Source organism: Bos taurus, chromosome 19 (genome assembly GCF_002263795.3).
Source record: "Bos taurus isolate L1 Dominette 01449 registration number 42190680 breed Hereford chromosome 19, ARS-UCD2.0, whole genome shotgun sequence".
NCBI classification, from domain to species: domain Eukaryota; kingdom Metazoa; phylum Chordata; class Mammalia; order Artiodactyla; family Bovidae; genus Bos; species Bos taurus.
This window is the reverse complement of record NC_037346.1, coordinates 33,419,110-33,436,458: the sequence shown is the minus strand read 5'-3', so window position 1 is coordinate 33,436,458 and position 17,349 is coordinate 33,419,110. Positions and strand designations below refer to the sequence as shown.

The following is a 17,349-nucleotide window of genomic DNA, read 5'->3' as shown; positions in this document are numbered from 1 at the left end:
AGGAAGTGAATTTATATTGTCCTAATGTTAACATATATAGGGAAAAACAAAACCACTCATCTCTTTAATCATTTTCTTATCCTTAGTGAAATCTTTTGTGTGACCGTAACAGGAAAACAGACCTGAAATGTTGCTGACCTTCAGTTTATTTTTAAGGCATAAGAGAGATTCTCAACAGATTAAGAAAAAAGGTTATATATTAACATAAAGCAGAGTCATCGTTTTTTGTGTGCTTGTAACAGGATGTGTAATGCCCTCATTCCAATAAGCTACCCTTTTTAACATTAGCTTTCTATACAATGTGATCGAAAGGATTTTTTTCCCCTTATTTTTTTCTGCAGCTTAAAATTCTTTTATATGGGGCCTGTCACTTTTATTACAATAGCAAGTCACTTTGATTCAAAAGCAGAATATGCAATTGCATCAGTATTACAATTACAATGTATGCACACAGGTAAGGACTAGATGAAAACAAAAACACTGATACACTGGAGGGTGACATTCTGGGTAGAAATTTTCATCCTTAATTTTATGTCACTTACAACATGTCTGAAGAGGTTGAAAAAACACTGAGGTGACTGAGCACATAAATGAAATCTCTTCATGACCCATCAGAACCTGAGGTATGGACTGGCTTTTTCTTGGGAGACATGGGGAAGAGCACAAAAATGAGCCCCTTACCTGAGTGAGGTGATGGGTCCCCTTCCTCCCTCCGGGTCTCGCCGCTGGTCACCACTGAGGTGCTGGCGCCCCCAGGCCCCACTGCCACCGGCTGGGGTATGACCACCCCGTGATCCTCCACTTTGTCGTCAAAGCTCCCCATGAGCGCCTTCCGGATGATATCCTCCAGCCCGAGGTTACTGGCAGGGTCAGCAAAGGAGTGGCCTCTGGAGCTCACGGAGCCTGCAGGAGACGGCACAGCACCTGCCTGACTCTGAGGGAGGACGGGAGCAGGAACCGCCCAGGACACACGGCCCGGCAGTGTTGACAGCACAGCCCCACAGAGGCAGCTAATCCCCTGAGAGCATGCGCTTTCCTGTGTTAAATCAGGTACCTGTTGGTGTGAAAGTTGCTTGACGGTTTTCTTCTCTACATTTTAGCTCTATAGTTTTGATTCTCTGTTCATTTATGTTTTCAACAAGTACTTGCTGCTGCTAAGTCACTTCAGTCGTGTCCGACTCTGTGCGACCCCATAGATGGCAGCCCACCAGGCTCCCCCGTCCCTGGGATTCTCCAGGCAAGAACACTGGCGTGGGTTGCCACTTCCTTCTCCAATGCATGAAAGTGAAAAGTGAAAGTGAAGTCGCTCGGTCGGGTCTGACTCTTAGCGACCCCGTGGACTGCAGCCTACCAGGCTCCTCCATCCGTGGGATTTTCCAGACAAGGGTACTGGAGTGGGGTGCCATCGCCTTCTCCACAACAAGTACTTACTGACCCTCAATTCACTTTTTACTGTGACTGCCTCCGTGTCCCCCCCACCCCCACCCCGACTAAATGATGTTCCTGGCATGCAGCCATTACGCAATGCCTATTTGCTGGACTGACTGCTACTGTACGAGTTTTCTGAATCTTACCTGAGGTGGTGACTGCTGGCAGATTAAAGATCTCAGTTCCTGGCTGAGCAGCTGCTGTATTTAAAACAAACATTCAAGTTAATTAACTGAGATGTGATGATCACGTACATGGAAAAAGAGAAAGTCTCCAAAAAAATTCTACGGTAAATTAACCTTATTTTCCATGATCAACTTTATTTTCTACCCATTAAGTGAAGGTAAAGAGAAATAATTACTTTTTTAAGGAAATCAGAACAGGAGTAATACAGCCCAGGAAGGAAAGGACCTTTTGCAGAGCCAGGGAAACACACATAGGAAAAAGCTGGCCTCAGGACAGGAACCCAAGCTTCCAGGGAAGAGTCCCTGCCAACAGCCAGGTGTGAGATTAGATCCTGGGGAGAATGCCCCCGTGAAAGGAACGAACATGACCATGTGTCTCTGCTGCAGTTGCCAGGGTGAGGCAGAGATCCTGCCTGTCGGTTCTGTTCATTTCTGCTAACTGTGCAGTCTGTCATTTGCTCAATTTGAATGACAGCAGCTTGGACAACCTGGGAACTACTTGTAAAGCACTGTGCCCAAAATGGAAGAAGTTTGGAAACAGATACCGTGTTTCTATCATGCCTTCCAACTCAAGGTTGAGAACTTGAAAGAAAAAGAATCCAGGAAGTAAGTTAGTAGCCAGACAAACAAATGTCCCAGAGAAGAGCGGCCCTGCACCAGGGAGAAGGCCTGTCCACGCAGATTGGGGTGAGGGGGCCTGGATGCTGACTCCTGGGACAGGGAGACAGGGGGGTGGGGAGGAGGCGCCTGACTTATGGATCAGGGAACAGTAAACCGACTGAATCTGAAATAGCACAAGGGGGTAAGGAGGGCCTTGTAGTTCTCATAGAAACCTGGAGTACAGGACTTATTCATTTCACAAATACATACCATTATTTGTGAAATGATACAAGCCATTACAAGCCATACAAATACAAGCCATTATTTGGCTGAATAATAAAATCATGTTCTTATTGGTCAAAAATGGTCAGGTGAAGACAATTTCATGTTGTTCAACCAACAATAACATACTGGACTTAAATACACCCTGTGGGGTTCAGGTTAGCAGGTACTTCCTGAGGCCCTCAGAGCAGAAATCATTTGGGAGCTGAGTGAAATGCCTTCCCAGATCCCCGCATTGCTCAGGACCGACAGGAGTGTAAGACAGGCTTACTAGAGGACATGATCGTTCCTCAGAGGTGGGGAAAGGCAGTTCGATAGTGCTGGAGGCAAACCAACACCTCAGAGGCCTGCTGAGCAAGACCGGGCTTCTGAGGAGACACAAAAATCAACCAAAGAAGCGGAGGAAGAAACTGGAAACAGCAGTATTGAAAACCAAGGGAACAGGGCATTTCTGGAAGGGGTAAGTTGTTCACTAGTGTTAACAACAGCAGGGAGAAAAGAGTCGCTAAGTTTAGAGCGTGAAGGCTTCTGCAGAGTAAAAGCACTGATGTCCTCAGTGGGAACCCTGAGCTGAAGCAAAGCCATCTTGGTTGCCGAGGGCTTGGACTTCTCGAATCTAGTAATTAAGAGCTGGGATAACTACACAAACAACATGTGACACTGGGCTCATCCTTTCTCCTCTGGGACTTTCAACCTTTGTTAATCACCATGTCACAGATCCAAACATAACTCCACCTGGCAGTTTCTAGTTGGCAGGGTTTACTGATGGTAGAAACCCTGGGTTCTGCAGGGCTTCCCCAGAGCCTTGGATCGCTGGATACATGTAAAGAGAAGGGGACGAGTGAACCTGGTTGATGGCGTGAGTGTGAAAACAGTAGGCAAGGAAGGTTCCAGCCCAGCTGTTCAGAATTCTGTCCTTGTGGGCATTTATGAGCAGCCCTGGTGAGGGTGTTGCGTGCAGAACTACTGGAGGCATGGACTCTGGAGCTGGCATCCATGAGTCTGAACCACAGCCCCATCACCTCAAGAGTCACTAAACCCAAGCCTCAGTGTCCTCATTTACAAAGTGGAGATGATGCCAACATGTGGCATGGAGAGTGTTGTGAAGGTGATAGGAGATAATACACATTCACGCTGACAACAGGGCCTGGAGCAGGCAGTGGTGCCCAGACCATCTGCTGCCGCTGCCTCGAGGCCAGCACCATCCTCAGTTGTGGGAGGTGCGCTTCGAAGGTAATCCACACAGACTGGTAGAGCAGAGAAAGGCGCAAACAAGTACACACATCGACACAGGACAGCAGGGAGAGGTATGGGCCGTGGGCAGCTCGTCGAAGGAGGCTGGTATTGGTACCAACACTAAGTCACTGGAACTGAACACAGGTCATGGAAACACCCAGTGTGGTCCCAGACCCTCTTAAGATGATGAATTGGGATGGGTCCTACCACAGTACTCAGAACCGACCGAAAGGCTAACTGAATGAAAGGTTTTTAGTGACCAGCACCTGGGATGGTAGGAATGCTTAGAGCTGGCTGCCTGCGCACATCCACATTGGAAAGACAACTACAGGAGCACGACCTTGTCTGCAGACAGCTGGATGGTCTACCCAAATGAGGGGTAGACCAGGGGGTAAACACTGGAGAGCCAATCCAGCCCCATGTAAGACACACACTTCTGAGACCCACACTTGTTCGAAGAGAAAATGGGTAGCTGCACACGTGCTGGGTGGGGCTCCCTCATAGAAAGCCCCCAAGCAGAGCCAATGGAGGCCTGTGGAGGAGTTCATATCACATGTGGTTGGACCGGCCTGCCAGAGCCTCATACTCAAGGGTTACGTGAGAGGCAACATGGAGTTATCATTATTTATGCACATTTTATGGGAGTTCATGAAAGAAATCCCACTTACCCATATCAGAGTCACCTCCACCAGAGGAGTTCAACTTACGAAAAATCTCTTGCTTCTTTGACTTCACCATGGGGGATGTGCTCTCGAGCTTGGTAAAGAATGAAGGCAGGTAGCTTATGCTGCCTGGTGAGCGGGAGTCATTCCTGCTGGGAACAGTCATGTGTTACCACCACACACTCCTACTCCCCTCCCTGTCCCACCCCTACCCCCAACTCCCCCACCCCCGACGAGTGCCAGGCCCGAGGCCCTCTCTGTCTGAGCACTGACATATCTGGGGCCAAGAGGATGTCAGAAGAGGAGCCCTGGAGTGGAGACGGTCTAGAACCAAGAGAGCACACAGGTGGTGACAGGAGCCCTCAAAACAGCTTGGCAGCTCCTGTCTTCTCTGCAGCACAGACCCCGGTGCACTGAGGGTGACCACATAACCTGGGGACCGTTTAACCAGCAACATTACTTTGAAGTAACAGTAAGACTGTAACTACTAGCATACCTGCCTATAGAATAGCAAGCACTCACACCTAAGCGGTAGACAATTAGACCTAACAGCACAGCGACAATGCAGAAATAAAACTGCGTATTTGTTAGAATCTCTCCAGGCCTGCATGAGCGGAGTATCATGTAAAGGCTTTCACATTTCATCTGCGGCTTCCTATGCTAACACATTTAAAAACACAAGTCTCCTCAACTAGCTCAGGGCTACCCAGGAGCCAACTAGTGCCAGAGACGGTAACAGAGAACACATGAAAGGTGCTGATAACCTAATTGGGTCCATCACTCGAACATGACAAAGAAGGTAACAGAAAAATGACTTAAGATGTCGTCTCTGTCCTCAAAAATTCACAAGCTTAGGGGAAAACACGTAAACATATAACTGAAGTTACCATCACTCCCTTTCCAAAACAGGATTTCTTCCTCATTTCACTGAAAGGTACCAACACCTATTTGGGTGCCTGTGAATTGTATAGGGGCCAAACTAAAAGCGTCTAAACCCAATAGAATAAATATCTACTAATTCACAGGGTGGGGGTAAGGGTTAGAAACTGGTGAGAAAACAGCAAGCAGTGCTCACTGCAACCTTCCACGCACTGCACATGACACCAGGTGCCTGGCGGGCACTTGAGGTTCTCAATGTCCACACAGACAAAAAGGTTTTAAAAAAGATCCAGAAGGAATTAATTTCAAGGAGAATAATGAACAATTATTTTCTATCATCTACTTAAATATTAGAATTTCTTCAGTAAAATCCACTAGCATTTGATCACTAGGAAAACAGTGATTCTCCTGACATGTGATCGAAAGAGAAAAAACTGCACTGACTTCAGGAAAACGGAAGGCACCAAGTGTGAGCATGCACATGCGTGCACGAGCACGCACAGCCACGCGGCCTACCCCTACGCACCTCTGCTCCGCGGGCTCGGCTCCACGCTGGGCCAGCAGCAGCACACTGTCCTGCTTCTCATGCACAACAGGAGCCTGAGGCGGGGAGATGGGCTCATAGGGCTCCGAAGAGATGTGACTCCTCTCTGGGGACTTTCCGGGCCTGATGCTGCAACATATGAAATGTGAGACTGTCTTCTCAGGGCTCACCTCGGCTCACCTACACACACACAGACACTGGTTAGCTGGTTACTTCAGTCATTTCAGAGAACAAAAGTTGACACTGAATATTAGAAAAAAGTCACCTCAAATACTGTGAACTATTAATAAATCCCACTTATCACAACTAAAGATCCCGAGTGCCACAATTAAAACCCAGCACAGCCAAATATTTTTTTTAAAAAAATTAATAAAAGCCATCAGTGACCTTTAACATTATGCTTTCAATACCATTATAGGTTAGTATCGTTTGTCATTTCTTTTCCCAATCTACCCCATCCAATTAGAGGTGGCCATTTTTTACCATTTCTTTTAGCTCTTTGATTATTTAGATGATTTAGAGGTAACTACCAATCTTAGGCTTCCCTTGGGGCTCAGCTGGTAAAGAATCCGCCTGCAATGTGGGATCGAGACCTGGGTTCAATCCCTGGATTGGGAAGATGCCCTGGAGAAGGGAAAGGCTACACACATTCCAGTATTCTGGCCTAGAGAATTCCATGGACTGTATATAGTCTGTGAGGTTGCAAAGAGTTGGACATGACTGAGTGACTTTCACACTTTACCAATGGTATATACCTTTCTTGGTGTATCAAAACTTGAAACAGTAGCTATCATTCTTACCACAAAAGATGAAGGACTTGACTATCTTCTCTCTATTGATTTTAATCTTTAGCTTGTCTACTTTATATAGCCTGCTCAGCCATTTTTATATGATTTACAGCATTTACATTGTTCCAGAACTCTAGAACAACTCCTCTGTGTTTTGCTCATAAGTTGAAAAATCAGTTAATGGTATTTTATAACAGTACGGATTATATAAATATTTTAAATTATAAAACCAGGTAATCTGAAAGAAATGTAACATTCCTCATTCAAAAGCAAGGTGCAATGATGTGGAAATTACAAGTGAAAAAATCAAAATGATTTGTTTCTCATAAATGGCTATCAACTGTTCAAAATCTACATAGCACTTTGTATGAAGAATGTATCATGAATGACATAACTTTCTGTTCTTCTTTGATAACTGAAGCTCTTTTTTGTTAAAAGAGAATGCTTTCATCATGTCCTTAAGATCATCCAGCTGCTTGAGATGTCTTATGTCATTTGCAATTTACTTCAGAACACTCCAGTTTGAGGTGGGGATAATGAAACACATGGGGCCTGTACTGGGTGCTGGCATGTTACACTTTCTCTACTTCTATATGTTCAAAAAAATCCCACAATAAAGTTCTTTCCCAAAGGAGTATTGTTCATCTTATTAAATACACTGTTCTTACTCCTTTATGTTCTCTGCTAACTTAGGGGTTGGCAGGCAGGCTGGAGAACCAGGCCTGCTACAAAATCAACTGCCGCTTCCCACTGCCCTGGTCCATCCACCTGCCATGTGTCTCCAGATATTTGCAGAGTCTTTGACCTGCTGAACCCCAGACTCGTTCTCAGCATCTTTATGAACTTGACAAATCTGTGCTGCTTGCTCTCCATCAACTAACATGAGCACCAACATGCAGTCCACTACCTTCAACTTCCAAGTGCAGAGCACTGGCGAGAACATTGGAGAGAGCCCTGTACTGAGCAGCCTCACATTATTCAACGCCAGCTTCCTAAACATCTGAACACACTGTGATTCTGAAGACCCAGGCCGTGTCCCAACATTACCACCCAACCATCCATGCCACAGCACTGTCTGCAAACCTACAGACAGAGGACAGCAATCAACTTGTGGACACATAATAAAAACATATAGGACCAACTGCCCAGACAGTAGACATTCCAAGAATAATACACAAAGGAAAAACTATCATTTACACTTTCCAGGGAATTAAGGTAAAGAAACTTTACCTTAAGGTAAGAAATGAATCCCCTAACGTGAAGGTAGAGTACGACTGTTTCACTGCTGGGGAACCTACGTGTGGCCAAGGGAGACCATACCTGGCCCTGGATTTGTCCACTAGAGTTTCTGGAGAGACTCTTGAGCCTGGTCTCTGATGGTGAGCAGATTGAGACTGAGATTCTGGGCTGTAGCGGTTTGATGTTTTCGTTCTCACAGGTGTAGACACCAAGGCAGACGGTGAGCTCTGGAATGTAGAAGTGGAAGGCTGCTGGGGAGGCTGCGAGGAAACTTGATTTCTAGCAAAATCTTGTGTGATAATTTGCTGTGAATGAGAAAAAGAGGAACTGGTTAAATCCATTGAGCACTTGCCAAAAAAAAGTGTAACATAAAAAAATCTAGATATCTTTATTGTGATTCTATGTGAAACGTGCCCTGTGTGATTGTGTACAAAGACCCCACTAACTAGTAAGAGTAGTGAGAAACTCACGCAGATGTGGTCAGCAAGTGTGATGAGCCGGTGTGTCCGGGGCACTTGCCCCGCCCCCTCGGCTTGTGAGGGTGGGGGCGGCGGCTGCTGCGGGGACGGGGACTCCTGCTGCGGCCGGTAGTGATGCAGTGGTCCTTCGTACTGTCTGGGGGCTTCGTCTAACAGGGGACAGACAGACGTCTTACTGCAGGGAGGCCCACCTTTCACTCATGAGCAAAGATTAAACATAGCTCAGAGAAACACAGGAAGGGGAATTCATATCTTAATTTTGAAGAAAAAATATTTATTCACTGAGAGACATCAGAAGATTAGCATAGACTAAAATGTGAAAGCACAAGTGGGCAAACAAAATTAACATAAACTATTTTCAATATCATTAAAACATATTTAAAAAGTCATCAATGACTTAAAAATAGTATTCCATTGAAGTGTAGTCGCTCAGTCGTGTCCGACTCTTTGCGACCCCATGGACTTAGCCTGCCAGGCTCCTGTCCATGGGATTTTCCAGGCAATAGTACTGGAGTAGATTGCCATCTAGACTCATAGAAGATTACTCTAAAACAAAACTAACAAAATGAGCTATTTCTGAACACGCCCTGGACAGACAACAGGAAGCACATGTGAAGACACAGGAGACCCACTTTCTGCCTGGCTCGCCTTCACGACCTCCGGCTGGTAGGCCGTCAGCCTCTCCTGGGGCGGTGCGGGAGAGCTGGCGGGGCTTATCACCTCAATAGCATCGCCAGGTGTTTCATACCGGTGAGAAGATACTTGAAGAAAAGAAAAGAATCTATTTTAAAACTAATCTTATGTCAAGCTCAGAAGTCCCAAGCTCTTCAAATCTATTTGCATATTTTCAGTTTTTACTCGTCAGAAGTGCTCAACGGCACCTCAGGTTAATGAAAAAACAAACAAGGAGTTCAATGCATTGTGGCAAAGGTCAGTTAATCGCTTCCTCAGGCTCCTCATCTTGGCAAGGTACAGAGTTTCCTGAAAATCTGCAGGCTCTAAAACCTTGAGGTGAAGCAGATCAGAAACAGAGCTCGACCTTCTCCTGGGGGCTGAAAAAGAAAATCACCAGGAAATTCATCACAAGAGATTAAACCAACGAGAGGAGACCTCAACAGTACATACTTCCAAGTCACTTCCATCCCAGATAGTCTGCTCTTCTTCACCAGGACAACTTCAACGCTGTGGATTAACATCACGTAATAATTTTCTCAAATCACTGAGTGCTCCTGACAAAAATGACTCCCATTTTTAGCCCCATGTTACACCGTGAACGTGAACAGAGGTGGCGGTGAATGTCTGCAGGGAGGAAGGGAGCACGCGCCGTCACAGCCGGGCCCTCCAAGAGATGGTGCCCTTGGGAACTGAGGGTCTAAGCAGTGGGGGTCCAGGCGCTTTCCTCAGTCCTGCCAGGGCCTCAGACTCGAAAACAGGGGAGCTGCTGGGGAGGGATGTGACCTCCTGCTCAGGACCCTTCTGACTCAAGAGTGCTGTGCGCACTTTTGGGTGCACTGAAGCATCTGAGGAAATGATCAGCGACCCAAAGAGTATGTGACCCTGGCTAGATCAGCAAGCGTGGTCAGGTCCTGGACACAGGGTAGAGGGTGGGAAGAACCCCACTACTAGTGCACCACCCACTGCTCCAACGGCAACTCTGCAGCCCTCTCCCGCCCCACCAGGCCATGGAAGCCGCAAGGACCTGGCTCTAGTATACTCAGGACAGAGACCTGGTAATGGGAACTTGGAAACTAAAATATGTCACTATATGCAAACTAACTGGTACTACTTTGGGAAGGGCACCAATCACTGTTCACTGTTTGCGTGCTGCTCCCAAACTCTGCTCCCCAAGGCAGCACAGGCGGCAGGAGGCCTGGTGCTCCTGGGAGCTCAGTGCTCTTGATGTCTTGGGCGGGGGCCAGGAAGAGGGGGCTTGAGGAAGAACTGAAAGCCACGCTGGGTAATCGGGAGGACCCTGGGCGCTTCACACAAGGAATGGAGTCAGTGATGAAAATAAAACTATGCTCAGAGACATAAACCATCAGAAAAGCAGCCAGACTGCTTGCAGACATTCTGTGACGCAAAAAGGAAGTGATGTCAGGTAGTTAGCAAGTGTTCCACAAGCCCCAGGATGGTTACCACGCGTGTGCCAGTAACTTCCCGCCAGACGGCCCAGTCACACAACTAGAGACTGTCTCAATTCTCTGTAGGTACAGCACCGATTTTGCAGATTTCCACAGTCCAGGCTAACAGATATCTTTCATGGACACATAGGACTACCAAGCTTCTCTCCAGACCTCAGCCATGGGGCTATTTATTTATCCAAACAAGTCAGGATCAGGAGCAGACTAGCCAGAACCTTGTATTGCATGCCAGGCAGTGCACAGGAACCCACTGGTCACGGTCTCCGACTCTACTCGATTCACGAATGGAAATGAGAGGTTACTATGTGTAGTTACATTACTTCAATACTAAGGGATATGTGTTTAAATACTTGCCTTCAGAAATTCAATAGAGAATTTAGGATGTAGTTAAAAATACATTTAAAACAACTTTTCTAGCATTTTACTGTAGTCTGCTGAATTCTTACACTTGCTCAAAATCCAACTTATAAGAAATACCAATTACCAATAACCATAATTATCAATAAGGTGGTCTTTTAAAAATATCTATATCTTAGAAAAAGGTTACTAGTGGCTTTGGGGCACCACCCTAGACCCTGATGCATGCCTTAGGAGGGTCTCCTGAGGAATGAGGTCTCGAAGCGTGGAGCGTGTGACACACCCATTTGCAGAACCTGAAATGTGAGCGGCTCTGCCTCTGTCTGCCTCCCTGTGACTTCATCCCCAGAAAGGCCAAGTTCCTCAAGGAAACACGTGACAGTGCACTTAAGATGCTCAGATACTTAAAGGCGTAACAGCAGGAGAGACTTTCGTGCACCACTAACCCACACCACCTCTCCATGACATTCACACCGTGTGCTTCGCTTCCCCTGGAGTCAGGTGACTCCATGTGTGGCCCCGTGGGGCGGGCTCGGGCCGAGATACATACAGCTACTGGAAGAGTCTGAGCTCTGGGAGCCACGGTCCCTGCTGTCCTTGTCCGAGGCAATCTGCCGGGTGATGATCACGTCTATGAAGTTAGCTGCGGTAATGGTGGTCTTCCCTCGAGTCCTTAGCTCTTCCTCATATCTGGACTTGGGAGGAGGCCCTTTCTCTTTCCCAGCCTCAGAGTAAATTACTGCAGAGTGAGGCTGGGGCTTGCCACTCGGCAGGGCTGAAGAGGTGTACAGACACTGACCGGCTCTCTTCTCCGCCTCCAGGCTTTTCTGCTCTAGCTGCTGCTCACTGACTGCTGCCCTGCTCCTCACATTCTCTTCTAACCTGGTGGCGTCGTGCTTACTCTCTTTCGTTTTGGACACATCCATCTGGGGAGCAGATGCAGCAGCGTCCACAAGAGCAGCCAGGGCATCCGCAGCGGTGTTGTAACGGGAGGCCGGCAAGCCCTGGCTGATGGAAGGGCCCCCGGCAGGCAGTGGCCTGAAAAGAAAACCAAAGCACAAGTCTGTGATGGGGAGACTCTCCCAGTGTGTTGGGGTGTCAGGAGGACAGACTGCGGTGAGCACAGTGTGCAGTGCTACTGCAGTCACATGCTGATGAGCATGTGACACATGCAGCAGACAGCACGTCTGGTCCAAGTGCACTCGGAGGCTTACATGATCCGCAACTGCGCGCTAGGGTCCAGTGGGGTGATCACGCTGGTCCCGTTGGTTCCCTGGAAGACGCTGGGTCTCTGCTGCAGCAGGGTCTCCTGAGCTCTGACTGACGGGGATGGGGAGCGCACGTAGCCATGGCTGCTGGGCCGGCCAGGCTGCTCCGAGCCTGCGGGGCAGAGGGATGCAAGGACGAGCCGTCAGGAAGAGGCTGGATGGCAGCACAGAGGGTCGCTGACTTCCTCACATTCCCAAATAGAAGAAAGGAAAGCAGGTGGAGAAACTCACTACCCTGCTTTCTGGCCTTTCGAGAAATCAATGCTTTAAGAGTTTTCCAATAAAGATGCAATAAAACCACACTAGTAACTTGAAACAAAATGGTCAGCTACCACTTTACTCTCGTTCCCATTCCTGTGACAAGTCTCTATCTTGATTCCAAAGAGAAACAAAAAACCACCAATACCGGAGCACTAATACAAATCAGGAAGTTTGTCTCTGACTTTTCCTCAAACTCTGGTGTGTTTCTTATTTCCAAAATCAAGCCTGGAACAACTGTCTCTGAATCACAATGCAAATGATGAGCTTCTGCTGCAGCAGGGCCCAAGGCTGCCCGGCCCGCAGCTCCGTGGCTCCTCCACTTGACCATGGCTCCCACAGCAAAGCTCCTTCACTCGCAGGACCTCAAGTTCCTTTTCCTCACTCTCTCCTCCACCTCCTCGGGCTCTCAGACTCACTCTTTCTCACTTGAGCTGGCAGTTCTAGCAAACAGCCATATTTTTTTTTCAGAGCACGTACCACTTAGCACAGCCATTCAGCGATTCTCTCCCGTCTGACCACACAGCAGTTTATGTGAGCGTTCCCACAGGAGTGCATTCCTAGGACTGGATTATTGCTCATATTTTTATGTCTCTGAAAAGGTTATCCCTGTTTATACTACCACTGACAGTGTGTAAGAGGCAGTGTTTCCTCAAACACCACAATACTATCAAACTTTCAAATGTTTGATGGAGAAAAATTATGTTTGATGGACTTAAAGCTGCATGTTATTCATCAGTGGGATCACAAGCATTTTTAAAACATAGTTCCTACAGACATTATGTAGGATTTGTACCTGGCTTTCTTCAGTTAAGTCAATTTCTGCAGTTTCTATACAATCAACATACAATCAATATTATGGTGCTAGTTCATGATCCACTTCCCAGGTGGCTCAGTGGTCAAGAATCCACCAGCCAATGCAGGAAATGCAAGACACGCAGGTTCAATTCCTGGGTAGGAAAATCCCCTGAAGAAGGAAATGGCAACCCACTCCAGTATTCTTGCCTGGAGAACCCCAAGGATGGCAGGCTACAGTCCATGGGGACACAGAGAGCAGGACACAATTGAGTGATTAAACGACAAGAACAGCTCATGATTCATTAAAGCACCTCCTACAGTCAGACACTGAGGGATTTCTTTTACATTAATCAGACAACCTTCTAAGCACACTGCATCCTCCCTTTACACGCCAACCCAAATGCCACACCTATCTTCAAGAATCTTCTGTGAGCCTCTGCTGGATGGCTTCAGCTTTAATGAGCTCTGAGCCCAGCGTTTTCAGACCCAACTGGTATTGCTAAATCCAAATGCCACCGTCCCCATGACAACACCACTGCCTCCGCCCTGCCTGGCAGCTCAGCAGCCTACACACGCAAGGGCCCCACTGTCTGAGGGCATCCCACCCCGAGCACGAGGCCAGTGCCTCCACCCACCCGGCCGCAGGTAGAGGTCCGAGGAGGCCGCGGCAAGGCGCTCCCGCTCCTTTTCCCGCTCCCGCTCTCTCTCAGCACTGGCCGCGGCTGCAAGGTGTGTCGAGTGTCCTGGAAAACACACAAACCTGCAGCCTGAGGACAATAACACCAACCTGGCAAGTGCATCAAACAAGCTTTACCTTCTCAAGTGACTGAACATTTTTCAGAAAGCTCCAAATCTGAGCAGTAGGAAGTGTGCTTTCCTAAGAGTTTCAATGATAATGGAGCATAACACGAGCTCCCAGGAGCTCTCAGAGGATCTAGGGACAGACATTGTGGAGGACCCATGACTAGACAGTAAACGAAAAACAGCAGACTGGGGAAAAGTGCCCAAAACACCCATAGAGGGTGTGCTGGCAACACGGGAGCACACTGCTCCCAGCAGAGAGGGGCATGCGCAGACCCACCTGGACTCACGGACGCGGAGCTGTAAGGTCTGGGCGGGAAGGTGATCTGTGTACCAGGAATATATGTGATTCTGTCCATGGGGGGGGTGCTCGTCCCCCCGGGGTGAGGCACTAAAATTGCTGGAGGCATGTTGGTCAGGTCAATGATTCCTGTTCAAAAGAAAAAACAAAATTATGTTTAAAGGGTTATTCTAAAGATAAAGAACTGCACATGGCTCTTGGGTTTCTCTAACCCCAAAATAATTTGCATACAGGACAAAAAAAGTGCTTAAGTTCAGCATGACTCTGAAAGACCTGCTTCATCAGAGTAACAGATGAACACTGCCCCACCCCCAACCCCCACCCTGTACATGGGGGGAGAGTGTGAAGCTGGCCAGACCACGGGTTCCAACCTCAAGGACATCGATCTGGCCTCGTTATTCCAGTGCTGCCAAAACAGCCTGTTTCGATGCATCATCCTGTCTGCCTTCAAGGCTAACGGCTACAGAGCCTGCTTTTCCTTCCTCCTATCATCCGCCCACCAAGCACTAGTCCTGGGCACAGACACACACCCCTGGTCGCTGGGTACGGGAGCCCCAGCTGCTGCTCTCGGGGAGACAGCCCCCTGGCTACGTCAGGCCGCAGGCCCACTTGCATCTGCTGGGAGGTGATGTAGTCATTGAGAATGGTCTGGCGCGTGTTCTCCATTGCGTAGAGCTGGTACTGACTGGGGTAGCCGGGGGTCGGTGACAGCTGCCTCTGGAACAGGTAAGCAGCGGCTGCTGATGGAGAGAGCAGAGACAGGCATGTAGTTGAGTCTGTGCAGAATCCACTTGCTAAACATCACCCACAGAAAGAGTAAGGAAAAGAACCATCTGCTGAGCTACTGAGCACAATCAGCTTCTACCAACCTCAGGGTTGGGGCAGGGGGAGGGGGACACAGGATTACGGCAGATTCCTTTTGGACCTTGACAGAGCAGCAGTGTGAATATAAACATCCTAATGTCAGATGTAACGAAAACCAGGATGACAGATCAGACAAAACAAAAGTATTAACCTTGACCACCAGAACAGCAGCTAAAACCTACTCTCAAGTAGTTTCACTTTCAGTCTTTGACATGTAACTTTATTAGATTTTTCACCTGAAGTTTCCAAAGAAATGGAAAAATTTGTAACAAATGGTAACTTTATTTTTTTTGGGGGGAGGGTGCTGAAAATGAACTGTCCATGGGCATTTAATCAGTGTGTGCGTGTACAGCAGAGATTAGTCAAAGGGCCAGATGGTCAATATGTGAGGATTTGTGGACACTATGGCTCTGTCACACTGACTCAACTCTGCCATTACAGTGTAAAAACCGCCACAGACAAAACAAACAAGCAGGCATGGCTTGTATGCTAATAAAACTTTATTTGCACCAACAGGCAGCAGCAGGACCGGGCCCCCATGACGCAGGTGCTTGAACACTGTAGGTGCGGTCATGAGCTGAGCACACACAGTGAACTTTATGCAGTGCCGGAGGTCCACTACATCCCAACAAAACTGCAACAGGAGATGATGCCTCTATCCTCAAAATACTGATAATCCAGCTCAAGCTCAACAATGACAAGCAAAGAAAACTGCTATAAAATAAAGGATTATGATATACACTAAATGAAAGCATAAACATTCACTTCTGTCTGAGAGTTTGAGTGATATAGTTTATGAACACATTTTCTCCTGAGAAGAACAAATGACAGACTCTCGGAGTGTCTGCTCCCCCTTCCTCTAGCCCTCCCAGTGGGGTCTCTCAGCCGACAGTGGGGGGTAGGGGTGAGGCTCCCGCCCCAGCTCTGGGGACAGGCCCTGAACAATCAGGCATGTGTGGGCGCCTCAGGGACCTGACGTTTTCAGGTGACAGACAATGTGATGGTACTGACCTCACACAGTCCAGCAGAGATGCTCCACCACCTGTGGACAGGAAGCCCTTTCGTGGGCAGAGCCCACTGTCCCGGGGCCCCGCAGGCAGCACTGCTGTGCCAGGGAAGCCCACCCTCCAGAAAACCTACATGCTTCTACACCTACTAAGACCATGTTCACTGACGGTCAGTGGTATCTGTTCAAAAGTTCCTTCCAGCTGTACTTGCTACTACAATAATGAAACAATGAAAAAATGACGCTGCTGTTTTGGAAAGACTCAATATAGAATCTGAATTAGGTATGGACTAGATAATTTTAAAAGATGAGGAAAAAAATCTAGAAGGATACTGTATTTATTGACAGATTCCTTTGGTGTGTTTTTAAACTTCAACTTCACTTAAAAAGACAAACCTGGAGATGTATCATTTGCATAAGGAAGAACTGTGAGGTGTAACCAGTGCCCTGACTAGAGATCAGAACACTGGTGAAGAAAGGCTATGTTGTAAACTAAAATGTATGAAGTATGCCTGTGTTATTTAAAAACAGTTCTTCACATGAACCCACTTTCCAATCAAATGCCACACACAAGAGGGCTTTCCACATACCCAGTATTTTAATTCTTTAAGGGGTGCTGGTAATATTCTGTGTCTTGATTTGGGGGCTTGAGCTGTAGAGTTTGTGAAAATCCACTAAACTGTATCCTAATAACACACGTGACTGCCTGCATTCTGTACAGAACGTCTAAAGAGGCACACAGCCGTGTTACTGCTCTGCCTTCAGTTTTCACTGAGCACTGTGCTTACCAGGATCCAGAGCCCGGTGAAAGGGCATGGCTGGGTCCAAGTGTGCCGGCAGGTGGCTCCGGTACACCTCCCCGGGGGTGCCGCCCCTGTGGTGCGGCTCGAAGGGGCTGTGGCTCACTGCAGGGTCCACGCCAGGCACCGGAGACTTGGCTGCGATGCTCTCCCTCTGGGTAGGGGTCAGGGTTGACTTCCTCTCATGATTAGCAGACTTGCCAGAAGAAATTGTAACTAGAAAAAAACAGCCAACACCACAAATCCTTAAGCAAGCTTGTTAAGTAGGATAATGTTAATCTATTTCTCAACCATTCCAATACAGACCATATACATATATCTCTTTGATCTTCTCTTTCTACTAAACATGAAACAATCAATCTTGCAGAACATGCAGGCACCTCTGGGTTGGGAGACTGCCCCCTTTCAGGTCACAGCCCGGTTTATCACCTAA

The 17,349-nt window shown here is 47.7% G+C and overlaps 1 protein-coding gene across 30 annotated transcripts in view; it reads right to left on the bottom strand.

Moving 5' to 3' along the window:
- The window catches only part of NCOR1 (nuclear receptor corepressor 1), a 115,658-nt gene that overhangs the window by 5,903 nt on the left and 92,406 nt on the right, over positions 1-17,349 (bottom strand). For 19 of the 30 annotated variants that reach the window (XM_024979813.2, XM_024979819.2, NM_001193059.2 and 16 more), the window contains 13 exons: positions 16,905-17,132; positions 14,777-14,986; positions 14,226-14,375; positions 13,780-13,887; positions 12,035-12,200; positions 11,371-11,858; positions 8,955-9,083; positions 8,314-8,471; positions 7,925-8,148; positions 5,799-5,945; positions 4,400-4,542; positions 1,575-1,628; positions 682-903 (listed from right to left, as the gene is read on the bottom strand). In XM_024979813.2, coding sequence (XP_024835581.1) covers positions 682-903; positions 1,575-1,628; positions 4,400-4,542; positions 5,799-5,945; positions 7,925-8,148; positions 8,314-8,471; positions 8,955-9,083; positions 11,371-11,858; positions 12,035-12,200; positions 13,780-13,887; positions 14,226-14,375; positions 14,777-14,986; positions 16,905-17,132 — 2,427 coding nt within the window. The remainder of the gene's footprint in view (positions 1-681; positions 904-1,574; positions 1,629-4,399; positions 4,543-5,798; positions 5,946-7,924; positions 8,149-8,313; positions 8,472-8,954; positions 9,084-11,370; positions 11,859-12,034; positions 12,201-13,779; positions 13,888-14,225; positions 14,376-14,776; positions 14,987-16,904; positions 17,133-17,349) is intronic. The other 11 variants (XM_024979824.2, XM_024979833.2, XM_024979835.2 and 8 more) reach the window with 6 other exon arrangements.